Raw genomic sequence first — 14768 nt, 5'->3', positions numbered from 1 at the left:
GTATTCCTAATAAAAATAAGTTTTATGGGATTAGAAATGAAGGATGTCAGAGCAGCTTTGTCAACAAATAGACACTTCCAGGCTTTCCTTTCTTTTTCTCTTAGTGCATCTCCAGTTCTACACCTCCTTGTTGTAAATGCTTGTCGGTTCGAGCAAGTTTGGTAGACAGAATGGAAAGACTGTGGAGGAACAGGTGAAGTATATAGGAAGTATAAACACATGTAAGTCATGTTGAAGAATTGTCACTCAGAAATGTTAAATTTATATATTTTCTTGATTTGTGGAAACTTCTTAAGGTGTGGCCAGCTAGTGGAGGTTTTGCTRTCCTTAGGATAAGGAAGATAAAGGATGCACCAACTGTTTGGCTTGTGCACACAGCAGAATTTTTTCTTCTGCTGCCTCTCCACCTGTTGGATACCATAATGAAATAAACATTCCTTAATTACTAAGAATCAGAGGAAAGTGATGTATTGTAGTGAAATAGTGGCCTGATGGTAGCRAATTGCTATGAGGTAGTAGTCATGCTGGGATTTTACTCTGGTTTCAATATATGCTCAGTTATATAAATGAGAAATGTCTTCATTTCATTAAATTGATGAATTACCTTTCCTTTTGAGATTATTGCTCTGACAAATAAGCAGTCTTTTCTTTCTTTCAATACTTAAAAAACAAAATAAAAGGGGGAGAAAGGGGCTGTTGTCTTAGACACCATGTTTGTGTAACCACTTGTTAGAAGAGATCTCATGCTAAGCCTCTCTGTTTTATTTTCGTACCTTATGCAATCACACACAGTTTGTTTTTAATTTGCAATTCTATGTTCAATGCTGAAAGAAGAGCAACATAGGGCTTGTCTAATGCAGCAGCTCCAAGAAATGTGCGTTTTCCTCTTGGGCATGAAGGACTAGGGCTGTGTCAAGGCTACATGCTTGTGTCACCCAGTTAGGAAAGCAACAAAGGTAGATAAAATATTCCCTAGAGCTACTTTTTTTAAGATTTGGAAAACTAACAGGGCAAGCATGTGCCATGCTGCATGCACAGGTATGATCCATTATGGAAATTGTGTTGTTTCTGAGGGATGTTTTCTGAGGATAAAGAACCTGAGAGAGCCAAAGGTCACATAACGCAGCTTGCCTTAGCATTGTCAAAACCCATCTGCTTGTCTCCTCTCCACAGGGCAGAACACATTGCATTATTGTACACTCAAAGTTCAGCACACCACTTGCACTTTCCCTTGCAAAAGAAAGCCTTGTAGGCTTTGAGAGCTTGTTAGGACTTTCAGACTGTTGTGCTACAGGGTTTCATTCCCTGGGGTCCTGTTAGAGACATAGAGTTCAGAGCTGTCATACTGGCCAGCAAGTAGAAGGTAGAGATTGGAACAAATGTAATTTCTTTTGACTTTATCTTAAGGAAAGTAAAACAATTTGATGATTAGATGTGTGGGACATAGTGCCTGGATGTCTTCTTGAGGTAATTTCTTCATCTTCTTAAAAGAGCACTGCTCCCCTTTGGCTACTCAGGAGAGAAGGTCATTTTTCAAAAACTTTATTGTTTTATTTAGTCCTACGGTTAAACCATTCACACTGCTGTCTAAATGGAAGCTTTCTTCTACGGCTAGTTGGAGAGAATTGGTGAAAGTTCCACAAGCTTTTGGTATGGAATGTAAGCTCTGAATTCTTGTGCATTAAAACATTTTGTCAGCCCAATGTTTAGTTGGGTTGTGTGCAATTAGAGCAATACAAAATTAAATCATATTTCATCTTTAATCTGTTGTATTCTGTAACATTTAAAAATGAGCTTAATTATACTGTTGGAAAGACGGAGAGCAGAGAACCACATTGTGATGATGAGCATGCAGCAGTTAGAAGTAAAAAAGGTGGTGAACAGCTGTAAGATACTAAAGATGGAATATGTTAATGACAGTAATATTACTAAACTAAAGTAATAGCAATAGCAATAATTAATTCTTAATAATRCTAATATAAATAATTAGTAATAGGAACAGGAGGGTTTTGTTACTTACCTCCCCATAGGACCCATTTCCTACCAATGAGAAGAAAGTGATCTTAGGGTGTGGGCTACAGTTTAAACAGAAATTTTAGGAAATCTATAGTTCTATAGGAAATAAAAAACCAGTCCCTAACTACAGATAGTCTGGAAATGACTGAGTCTCTTCCAGATGAACATGAGCATGTGCCTGCACCAGGATACTGAGAAATAGAAAAATGGGCTTGAATTGCCCCAAACCAGTAGCGCAGTCCTGGATTGGTTATTATTCAGGTGTTGGAGATGTTTATAGTCTTGTCATGTTCTTGTTGTTCTAGACAAGAGTCTAATGTTTTGTAGTCCTTGGAAGCCTTAGAGTATGTGGGAGAGTAATTGTATAATCATCAACATCCTTCTTACTGGGACTGTGTTTCCTCCGAAGCTAAAGAGCACAGTAGGGGGCAGGAGTAGAGGAGTTTGATCTCCTGCTACCTGCAAGCTTTACATGCTCTGGTCAAGCCACTTTCCCTTGGCATAAAAGATCTATGCAAACTGTTTGCTTCCCCGCCTTGTGGTGTAACTCGGTGTCTGTGTTGTTTGTGTCTATGCATTTCCTTTCAAAGGCTRTATTGCTTCCTTGAAGTGTGGAGCTACAGCAATGATGAGGATGCTCTTTGATTCAAGGAGTTTTGGTTTCCTTTTAATGCTGGGATTTGTTGGGTTACTTGCCAAAGCTGCTTTTTTACTATAGGCATAAGAAAGAACRTTCTGGTCACTTACAAATTGTCTTTGAAAAAAGTTACTGAGTCTTCTGAGATACCGATGACTAGCTCTGGAAAAATTACAACTTTAAGTAATTTTTTGTCTTAGTGGTAACAGTAATCAGTGGCATGGTGATACAGTTTGTATCAGCAGTGTGAATGTGAAAAGGATGTTGATGATGTCTACTTTTTAAATTGAACAGATGGGGAAACGTTTTTTCTGATATTATATCATCTTGTGGGACTAGCTCATTTCTGAGAGAAAAAGCACATCAAGCTTCAGTTAAAGGATTATATGTCTCCCATCTCACCTTGAATAGAAGTGGATACTATTCTTTGTTACAGAATAGTAACTAATCCTGGAGAAAAGTGTTTTTGGGAGTGTTTCTAAACTTTAAAAAGCTGCATTTTCGAGGTTTTCTCTTCAAATGTATTTCTAACCTTCTTGTTGTATTCAACCCATCACTTTTAAAGATTTTTTTTTTTTTGGTAGTAAATAAGTAGAATATTGTCATTCATTATTTCATTTATCTTAGGCCAATAACAGATTATCAGTTTTATGGAGTTAAAAGTAAACTAAAATGTAACCTTTTTAAAACAAAAACCTTCTCACTTGCTACAGAAGGGCTTTGGATGAAATGCAGCTGTTGAACAGTTGCTTAAAATAAATTGCATACTTTAAACCACCAAGAAGATATATGAGGATTCAAAACTGTGTCACAAATCCTGACCTACTGAGAAAGAATGCTTAATGAAAAGACTACTGTACGTTTCACTGTATCCTTTGCAAGGAGGGTGAAATTCAGGTCAACAGGATAGAAAGCTTCCAGGACTCAGGAAACCTGAACAATCGATCACTGAGTAAACATTAATGCAGATACTTATGGRGAGTAATTGATCTTGAACWCAATAATAAGCTTTATGAAAGGATTTTAAAAGTTGTAATGTTTCCATATCTACTGTGGTATGATATATTGACAGTAATTACATATGCATTTGTGAGTTAGCCCCTGATTACCTTAATATATATATTTTTTTAAATTTCATTGACATTGAAGTTTCAACCCATACTTTTAAGGTGCGAAAGCTAATGTAGAATAGGAGGGTGGATGAGTTACTTGGATRTTTTAGTCGCATGTCTCAACAAGAAGGAAATACTGAGGTTTTATAATAAAAATGCAGAATGGTCTCATTTATGACAAAATTGAATTTGGACTAATCATTGCTTAATAGCTTGTTATTGTGGTTGCCATATATTTATTTGTAAAACTATCTACTGCCTTCACATCTGGAAGCTTCACATTGTTTCAAAGCACACAAAAAAGGCTCCCACTCRTGGGGTAGCTAAGTTGTCACAGTTATTGACTGGGACATATTGTTATTCTTATGTGAAGATATGTTTAAAAGGAGGAATGCCATCATCATGGACTKTTGGCCAAAAAATATTTTTCTGCTTACAGTGGTAAGTGAAATTTGAATGCCACTGTAACTGAAAGAAAAGGAAACTTGTTTGTTCTTCTACCCATAAGCATTCCTCATTTTCGTACCTTTCCTTATCTTAGCCATTAAGCTCTTGCTTTTTGTTGTGGCTCTTACATAGAGCAATGCAAAAGGAGAACATTTCCGWATGCAATTGTCTGAACAGAGAAGTTGGCAGCCTGCCCCCAAAGTGGGCACAATAGTAAATTTCATCTAGTTGACAAGATTTCCAGCTGCCCTTGTACCCTGCATGTCTGATTACAGTCTGAATGATTGCTTTAGACCTGTTCTATTACTGAAGTGAGGCCGGTAGCCAAAGGTGTTAGCACTAATTCCGTGTTTTTAGGGCTGGCAGCTGACATGGCCCTTGTATGGATACCATGTAGCGAAGTAGTGAGGCTGCTGTGTTGTTTTGGCTCTTCACTGTTGAGTGTGGAAAGTTTTTTCTGTCTTTAGTCTGAAAAGATTTAGCCTGAAAACTACTGTCAGTATTCCTGAGTGAAAACTCTCCTTTTTGATTAGTGTGAAAAATGCAATTGCTTGCTGTAGAAAGTACTAGAGAAATGAAGTTATGTGACGTATGCTTGAATAAAATAGTCTTAATTTTAAATTTCTCCATTTGAAATCAGTGATTTGGTCTTTAAGACAGGAGTAACCACATAATTAGGTGTGTTTGCAAGTTCATGAGGGCATATCTGCTCATTAGCCATTTGGAAACAAAACATTTTAATGTAATTMCTTACTTTCTATGAGGATCAGAAAGAGATTGGCAGGAGCTGTGCAAGCAACTCCTATGGAAGCTTTTTGTTCTCCACAATGGCATCTTCATCATTGATACGCAAACATACTTTACTGTCTGCTGGGTTTATCTTGTCAAATAACCAAAGTATGGAGTGAATCAAGACTTGGAGTTAAAGAGTTTCTTTTACAAAAGGGCAGAATATGCCCTACCTAATGATAAGAAAGGATTACAGTAAATATACTTTCTGTAATCTTCTTTATTTCTCATTTCATTTGAATTTGAAGTACATCTATATTGAAGTCAGACCTAGACCATTCTGTCACTCCAAGTGTTAAAATTTTGCATAAATGTATTGAAAGGCAGCACAGTATGTTACTGTCTTTCCAAATATTGCAGTAACATTTTCATCTTAATTTACAACTCCAAGCTTTGCATTTATTGGGTATGCAATTCTCATGGTGATTTTCTAACTGAGGGTCATGTCATCCTGATCTTAATATCCCATGTAATATTGATTAGAGATTTTTTTTTACATTTTACTTAAACTAGCATGTTTTAATAAAGGCATCTCTCAAACTTTTCATGTTTAGCTGTGCTGATAACTTTTGAGAAATCTGATTTTCTGCTTTTTCCCTGCATGCCATGATATAATTTATTCTGATTTTGCTTGGTCAAAAATGAATRCCTTAATATCTACACAAGTAAGAATGCATTACCTGTTTCACTGTTAGTCTTYTAAAAATGCATGGTTTCTGAAATGTCCCTAGTGTAAAATAGTTGAAAATGGAAAACAAATGTTATAGTCTTGATTTAATTTTTAAGGAGAAAAGTGCCAGACCATTAGGTTTTACTGTGTTTGCTCCATKGTGGTAGACCTTGAACTTCTGCAAGAGCCCTTACAATTTCAGTAATATTCTGCTTGCATTGAGAGTCCAGCCACTTGAATCAAATGGCTGGGTTTGAGAGCCTCATTGCCCACAAGAAAGGACCCCATCTACTGCAGTGTGCAACTACTCCAGCAAAAAATAAATGGTTTTGCCTGTGCAAGAGGCAGTAGATGCTAATCTTGAATTAATTTCTTCCTAGAGAGAATATGGACTACTTGTGCATTTTTCCTACTGTGCTCTCCTTCATTTATTAATTGGAAAAGCTCTGGAGTGAAGTCTCAGCTTTAGTGGGAATTGGACAGGTCAGCTCTCCTGCTGKTATTGACCGTAGGAGCTGCATCCCCTAAATCGTGTAACTGGCTGTTAGCTGATCTTCCTGCTTCGATATTGTTAGGCCTGATCCAGGAAAGCACTTAAATGTCTGTGTAACTTTATGCGTGTGAATAGTTTTGCTGGTTCCGCTGGGAATTCCGACATGCATCTGTGCTGAAGTGCTTTGCTGGATCAGGTCCTACGCCTCCACTGGAAGCCTCCTAGGGATATGACGGCATTGTCAACCAAGCTAATATGACAAAAAGAGTCTAAATTTTACTTTTTAATTGAAGGTTCCCAAGTGAAGGTTATGCTTGGGAAATTCCTCTATCAACCTTTCCATGTGGTAGTCTGTTTTTAAAAGATGTGTGAAAGGAGATGTGGGCAGTGAGTGGTATTTGCTCTCAGCTTATCTAATATGTAACTTCTGAAATATGTTTTGCCATTAGGTTGAACTAAAAGAAAATCCTGTAAAACACCCTGTAAGTATTAAGGAAGCTGAGTTTAAGGAGGTTTGGTGAAGGACAAATATGGTTTATACATGGGCATCAATGTATTCAGAAGAAATACATTGTTGTAAATRTTTCCTGGTTTGGATCAATACTACTTTCACTGGTGTTGTGTTTCACTTTTGTTTGTTAGGTGGTGGGTGACTAGTATTTCAAAGTAATTAATATAAATTATTGTTATAGGAAAGTATTTCTGCAGTGAGCTGTACTTGTGTAAGTGATAACTGGTGTACTTACACTGATTACCCTTTTGTGTTATTTTCTTTTGACAAGAAGGCAGACATGATTATCTTTGAATGCAGAACTTCTCTATCAGAGAAGCAGGCGTATCAGATGTCACCAGCACAGTGCTTTCTGAGTCTAGCTAGCAAACTGCCTTTGTCAGCATGTTAAAGTGGATATTAAAGGATATGAAAAGTCTTTCCTGACCGAGCAGTGAACTTCATGTTAAGTGTGCATTTAGCAGTACAAATCTTTAAAAGTGAAGTCTCTAGTGCAGCATTTTGATAAACTTTGCAGTTGTGGTTTGGGGAGCCTGCATATCTCTGGCTACTGTTTTGGCTTCAAGTACAAATGTTTAGTCAAGTCCTTTTCTGAAATGCTGTGAAATCTTTAACACCCTGGAGTAGTGATAGTGATGGTTGCTGTTTAAATTAGGCTGCAAGGATGATTAAGGACTGGGGCACCTTTCATACAAGGAGAAACCAAGAGAACTGGAAATGCTCAGCCTTGAGGAGGCTCAAAGKGATCTTACAAAGGTTTATGAATACCTGATGGGAGAGAATCAAAAAGAGAGCAGCAGACCCTTCAACAGTGCCCACTGTTAGGACAAGAGGCAATGGGCACAGACTGGAATACAGGAAATTCAATCTGGACACAAGAAAACATTTACCTGCTGTTGGATGGCCCAATACTGGAATGGGTTGACCAGACAGGTTGTCGAGTCTGCCCCCATCTGGGGCAGCCTGCAGACCCTGCTTCAGAAGGGGTTTTAGACAAGGCAGYCTGTGCTCTCCAGAGATGTGTCCAACCTAAACATTTCTGTGATCCAGTGAAGGGATGTATAGATTATTTTATATACACGAAAATTAAAACCATGTTCATGTTTTCATACACGTGTGTATGTGGGAAATCAGCTGTTTTAAACTGGAGGTACTTCCAATATTCCTGTATAAACACAGTGTGTGTTCTCAGCCAAACTACTTGTATATATGTATTTACTCCTAATTCCTGTTCTTCCTCTGACCCTCTCCTGATTAGCTTAAAAATGTATTTGAATGTATTTAAAAATGTATTTAAATTGTAGGAAGTGTCTCTTAAAATGACTAATGCCCTGTGGGATTGATTCTGGACATAGCTTTTGAAGGCCCACAGCTTTCTTTGGACCCGCTTCTCTTGTTCTTGCACAAGTGCATGTGGTAGAAAAAACAGCCTTGGCACCATTGTTATGTTTGATTCTTTCTTTTATTTTTTGGAGGGGTTTGTTTGCTCTTAATTTTTATTGAGTTGTGATGTTTTTGTTGGGTTTTTTTTTGTTTGTTTTCTTTTGGGTTTTGTTTCTGTGGGATTCTTGGGGTTTATGGTTTTAGGTGTTGATTTGCTTTTTTTAAAGAAAAAAAGGTCCTTATTTGGAAAGACTTTTGGAATACCTCTGTAAATGCTTTTGTTTTCYATTAGTGTTTACTTAATTAGGTACAATGAATGTTCTGAGCTGTTAAACCAGCTAACTTGATTTGTSTTAACTCAAGAGAAAAAAAAAAGTKTATAAATGTAATACTGGTAGGTAGAATTCTTTAGTTTTATGTATGTGGGAGGGAGCACAGTTGCAAATACAGACTATGACCCAATGTCTGAAGAGTCAGATCAAGTTTGTAAGTTGACATTTGGAAATACATCTTTTGTCCTGAGATTTTGGTAAGCAAAGTATTTATGAGGAAATACAGCCTTCAAAAATGCAATTTTGATTCAAGATTTGGATTTAGAAGTTTCTTTCCATTGCTCTAAATGRCATCAGAAATGCTGGAAATTGCTTTTGTTTTTCTAAATGTGGTTATAAGGATGACAGATTGCAATCGGATGTGTTTTGGTTTTCAGTTTAGGTTAATAAAGTCCAAGAATCATTTTCTAAGTGAACACCAAATTTTATGGTTGAATTAGATAAATGTATTGATATCTAATATATATAGTAGGGAATACTGTATTAGATTTGTAAGTCTGTGAACASATACTGTATTTATTTAATATTTATTTCTTTCTGCATATCTGTGATTTCAGGTCAAAGGTTCTTCTTACAGGGTTTAATGTTAAATGTTACATATGCATTTAGTATGGATGCAAGGGAAAAATATAGTATCCACAGTCTTATTTATAAATTCTGTGGCTCAGAAAAACTTTTAAAATGTCAGTTTGAAATCTGCTTAGGTCTTTGCTTGAATTATTCTAATAAATTTTGATTAATGTACATTTGATGTCTTTGTCTAAGAATGAAAAAGTGTTCTGCTATATTATTGATTGTTTCCAGGTTAAAAAAAAACTAAATACATAGGAGATATTAAAAAACCCAACACCTTAGCAAAAGCAATTATGTGATTCAGGTTTTTGAGATAAAAGTGATAGCTATTTCCTAATTCTGTTTTTCAGTTTCCATAGCTAGACGTGTCCAGGACCCATTAGCTGAGCTAGTGAAAATTGAGCCCAAACACATAGGAGTTGGAATGTATCAGGTAAGATAATATGTATCATTTAATCGAAGTAATCTGTCATGATGTAGAGCAACACCAAAATGCTGCTTTATAATTGTCAATATAATGCCTCCTTTAAAAGACATTTCCAGAGTTGATGGAATGGTATAAATACTTAAAAGTCATAAACTGCTTTTTTTTTAATCTCTACTTTTAATGATTGTGATTGAGACCCTGAAATGGCTGTAGCCAGATGTATAGTCTATTAAAAGCATCAAATCAGACAGGTAACCTGATCTGTAAAGCTTTCTCTTTTTCTRTATTGTTACAGCAATGGGGTTTTAGCTCTTTGTGTAAAATACAATGAGATATTGATCCTTCATTTAGAAGCCATTAATTTGTACTATTAGGTGCATTCCTTCTTAGAAGTTTGTAATAAAAGGGTTTGTTTTGAAGTTTTTCATTTACTAAGGCTGAATTGGTAAATGTTTGACAATTCTGATTTTTATATATTTTTGTAGATTATTTTTGAGAAGTAACTTTTACTTTCTGGGTTTCTTTACAAAGAGCGTTATGTTAAGAAGGGCACAAAAGTTACTGCCATTTTATAGCAGATTGGCATCGATTCAGGGAAGCATTTATGCATATTCTTAGGTCGCACCAAATAGAGAAGCAAAAAATAATATCCAGAAAATATGGCATGTGCTTTTCTCTATATTTTTGAAACTATAGAACGTGAGTAAATTTGAAAGCCTGCAGCAGAATTTAGAACAGAAAGCACAGAACTGTCTGGATCTGTTTTTTTTAGATAACGTCATGAGAGTTAAWGGGATAGAATGCAGTTAGCAGCCTAGAATCCCTCACTACCACTGCTAAAGGTGGCATGACAAAGAAAAGGTGCTATGAAAAACTTCCAAGAAATGTATATCCTGTTTTGTTTTTACAGAACTGAGGTCAGCATTTTAGTTGGTTGAGGTAGAATTCAGAACTGCTTTTGTAAATCTTACTTGTATTKCCACAGACAATAAAACTTACTCATGTTGCTTGCTCACTTCAAACTTATTGGTAAACCTAACTTAAATAATCATTTGATATGAATCATACCATACTTTTGGAGGGAAATTGTATTGAAGGGCTGAAATGCTGTRTATTTCTTTAACATATATCCAGATTTTAGTAAAAATGTGGTCTAATGGTGGTAGCTGTAAATATGGGCATGGTCATGTGATGCAAAGAAGAGCTTCGATCTGAAGCATAAATGGTTCCCTTACTTGTGGAGACTCAATGCTTTTATTTGTAACAGTTGCTGTGATATAAACAAAAACAATGAAAAGTGATAAAAGATTTTTTTTCCCATCCCTGCTTTAAGGAAAGAAGTATTTTTTTAAAAAAGAGCCTTGAAATGCTATGTCAGCATGGTTGATTTGTTTTAAACTATATTTTAAAAAATCAATTCCAAGATGGAATATTGTACAATTTGCAATGTACTGTGAATTGTTAAGTACTAGGAGCTTGCATTGCTTTGTTTAGAAGGTGTTGATTTAAATGCACACCATCTCCTGTGGCCCATGTGGACACTGTGCAAGCATACATCTAAAGCAAAAAGACGTGGAGTTGGTGATGACCATATGGTTTTGGGAGCGCTGTACTATGTGATGAATGTTGCARTGAACAATATTGCAGCAGCTCACTGCAGTCTCCAAGACTGAAGCTGGTGTCATTTACTTTGCATTGATTGAGAGCAAGGTAAGTACTGTGTTCCTAGCCTTTCCAGAGAAGCTTCTTGATCCAGTCCAAGTGTGTTGTGAGTAAATGCCCAACTGTATTATTTGTTATGGTCCAAATTGGTTAGATGGAAAGTTTCAGAGAAATAGCTCCTAAAAGCCTGGTAGAGGTAGACCTTAAATATTGTTCATTCCCAGCTATATGCATTTTTACATCTAGTCATTGTTTGAATAAATCTCTGGGGTAGATACACATCCTGTTGGAATTCTTAAGAATCACCACAGAACCTATGGTGTGTTTGTTCAAAGATACATTTGTAAAGTAGATCTTTATGTGACATTATTGAAAACAAATTTGCACTCTTGAAAAGGAAGTCAGAAGGTGTGCTGCCCTTTGGGTGTGACAGCTCTCCTGTGGCAGGGGAAGGGAATGGGAAGAAAAGAGGAATTATATTTTCTGGCTTGTTTTCATTTAGAGAGACAGTCACTTGCYGATGTCTCAGAGAATATGCATGGAAAAAGCTGTTGTGTTTTACAAGGAGTCCCAGAGTAATGGCTGRTGTAATCCCTCAGATAAATAGTATTTCAGGTACAGAAATTTATAATATCCAAGACAACTTGAAAGGTTTTATTGCATTTTAATTTGTAGTGTAATTGCTGGCTGTAGCTTTTTATTATTTTCTGTGGTGAAATATGCAGTGCACAGTCTAGATSAGAAATATAGCAGGCTTTTCACAGAGGTGGTTGCTTTCTTAGCCCATTGTAACTCTAAACCTAGCACTTAAATATGACCTTTCCTTTCTTAAAACCCCTGAAATTGATATTTAAGAAGCTGACAAATCCGGGTTTTGGCATTCTTGTCCTGAAGGAGGGACAACGATTAGTCTGTCACYGATTAGGCAGAGGCAGGCTGAGACTGTGGGGCTGCCCATGACCGTGGAAGCCGTACAGCCCAAGCAATATGGAGGTTTCCTGAGGGATGGTTGCACGCTCGCTGTGTTGATCAAAGTGTAAACTCCCTGAGGGGGATTATTCTTCTGCCTCTTCTGTTACTCCTACCCATGTGCCTCAGTCCTTTTATGGTATTGGTAATGGCTATGAGATGTCCTGGAGTAAGAGAGGGGCAGCAGTGCACAGCTTGCAGGAGAGTGGAGCTGAGGCTGCTTCCTTCATGGCAGACTGACTGACTTGGGACATGGCCTCTGTCAGTTTAGGATAGCCAGAGGTCCCAAACTACTCTACTTGAAAGGCAGTGTGCCAGAGACAATAACTTCTGTCTTGTCTCAGACTGGTGAATCAGAATGTGCCTGATGAAGGGTGTAGCTTTGGTGGTACAGGAACATTGTGTGTTCAGCTGAGTGACCCACTTGGGCAGGATCTGCTCTGCTGCTGTCAGCAGTGACGCCAGTGCTACAGGAAAGTGAAATGGTCATGTGTTAAATCTGCTGCTCACAATATGAGCTTGCTCAAAGTCTGGAGTGTGTGCCACAGGAACAGAACTGTGTGAAGGGGCTGGATCTTCTCTAGTTGCTACTTCCATGGGATTTGGATTCCTCCCATCTGGCCTCTTGGTACTTCATGTGCATGTTTGTAAGAATATTGGTGTTCTCTAGTTTTTCTGATGCAAGTTCTCCAAGCAGATCTGCTCATTTAGGTGTGGATACTTTGGATATGGAATTATGAGTTTCCAAGTAGCAGGAGATCTGTGTAAATTGAGTCCCATCACTGGGGTTTGTTTACTTATTTTAGATGAAAAAAAAATTGAAACTTGAACTTGACCACCTGCTTTTATTCTCATTTCAATTTATGATTCTGAGTTTGTGCACTGCCAAGAAAATCAGGTTTGTCAGAGAAAAATAAACAGGCCCCAGATCTCCTAACAGGTATTTCCTTAAACAAAGAGAAGCACAACCTGATTTATTAGGGCCTCTTTCAGACTGAATTCCAATTGCCTAAAGGTCCTTGTCTTCCTTCATCTTTATCTCATTAGGAAAATTGTTCTTTCCTCCCAGACAGGAACTTAGCCAAAATTAATTTATCACCTTCAGGCTGCATTATTATGATTTCTTCTGTAGTTGWACATGAAGATGATGCCCATATTCTGCCTGATATAGAATATATTTGCCTTGTCACCTCCCATGGCAATTAAAAGCTAAATTTCTATCCAGGGAGAAGCAGTAAGCGTATTCTGCCGTAAACTGAATTTTGGCAATGAATTACCGTTGCAGTTGTAATGATCTTGGAAGATATAGATAAGAGCTGAGAACAAAGCTGCTTCACAAAGATTGTGGGTAGGRAATTGAATTTCAGAGGAAAGAAAATTATTAAGAAGACAAAAAGGTCCTTACTCTCCTAGTAGAAACCCAACTTCTCAGAGGCGAGTAAAGCAGTACTAGCATAAACTCTCTGTCCATCAATTCATCATAGTAAAGAGGGAAATTAAATTAATATACTTTTTTAAAAATCAGAACCWAATCTGTTTTATCAGGCAGACAAATGAGAAACAGTGCTAAAGTTAAGTTTGATGGTCTTTTGATGCTCATTTGATGTACAAAATATTCGGTACTAAAAAAAAACCAGTACCCTCTAGAGAGAGAGCTAGATGGAACTCAAACACATCTGTAACCTAAGAATAGAATTTATGATCTGTGTTGTAGGATTAGAATTTTTGGCAAATTCCATGTAATATTAAAAAATGTGTGCACCATGTCTGATCTTGAGAAAGCAGCATCCTATTTGGTCTTTATAATTTGGGGAATCCAAAAATCTGCGCATAATCTATTTTTGTGCATGGTAACATCTTTGCAGTTGAACATGTCAGGAAAATTAGCACCCCCAAAGGATGCAAGAGATGATATATGTAGTTCTGTAACCTCTGAAGTGGGAGGTTACTTGATTACAGATGTATCTGGAACATTTTATGTCAAATAAATAAAATCTGTAAACAATACTCTTAAATAGTATTCCTTCAAGAAAAAGAAAAGATTGAGCCAATTCTTGTTTTGTTTTCTATATAAAGCTAGAAGGTCCTGATCAAAGGAGAATGTCATAAAGCCTAACTAGGATGTCTGATAATAGCTGGAAAGGTCTTTCTTGTCCCTCATGTCCATTTTAATTCCTCTGGTCCTCTAGTTATTGCAGTTAGTTTTGCATTTGATTATTACTTGCAGGGTGTTTTATTATTTCAGTTGCTATTTGATATTCCTTTTAGGGTTGAGTTTTTCCCCCAAAGAAGATGGGTATGTTTTGTTAAGTTACAGTGCAACTAGAGAATGCTTTTAATCAGATACACTGCCTCCTTAATTGGACCAGTTGTCTTAATTGTGGCGTTGCAGATATAAACCACTTTAAAATCCACAGCCAGCTAGTTAATAGTGAGGCATCTCACTGAAGGTTGTACCTCAGTTTCTGTTGGAAAGGAAGGAGCTTTTTCCTTTCTCCTAGAAGGCTGTGTAGAACACTGCTGTCACAGGCCAGCCTTGCCTGGGTCCTTCTTTGGCACTGAGACAGGGAAGGAGGGGCAGCTGTTAGTTGTGGAAGGATGCCACTGGGCTCTCCTACACGTGGCTGAAATTGCATGTAACCCTTCTAGTTTGTTGTGTTCTTAAGTMATCTTCTTCCCTCAAAAGATGTCTGTGGAAGGCATCATCACTGGTGAGGTTTTCTAAATCTCCAGCTGGTCCCTGTGCA

General features: G+C 37.1%; 1 protein-coding gene across 7 annotated transcripts in view; it reads left to right on the top strand.

Moving 5' to 3' along the window:
* Positions 1–14768, top strand: part of SRBD1 (S1 RNA binding domain 1) — a 125933-nt gene that overhangs the window by 66611 nt on the left and 44554 nt on the right. For all 7 annotated transcript variants that reach the window (XM_057374143.1, XM_057374141.1, XM_057374142.1 and 4 more), the window contains one exon: positions 9314–9396. In XM_057374143.1, the coding sequence (XP_057230126.1) occupies positions 9314–9396 (83 nt within the window). The remainder of the gene's footprint in view (positions 1–9313; positions 9397–14768) is intronic.

The sequence above is a fragment of the Malurus melanocephalus genome, unplaced genomic scaffold, assembly GCF_030028575.1.
Source record: "Malurus melanocephalus ecotype Western Australia unplaced genomic scaffold, MMel_1.1 scaffold_217, whole genome shotgun sequence".
NCBI classification, from domain to species: domain Eukaryota; kingdom Metazoa; phylum Chordata; class Aves; order Passeriformes; family Maluridae; genus Malurus; species Malurus melanocephalus.
Note: the sequence above shows the minus strand (reverse complement) of the source record. Positions and strands in the feature narration are given on the sequence as shown.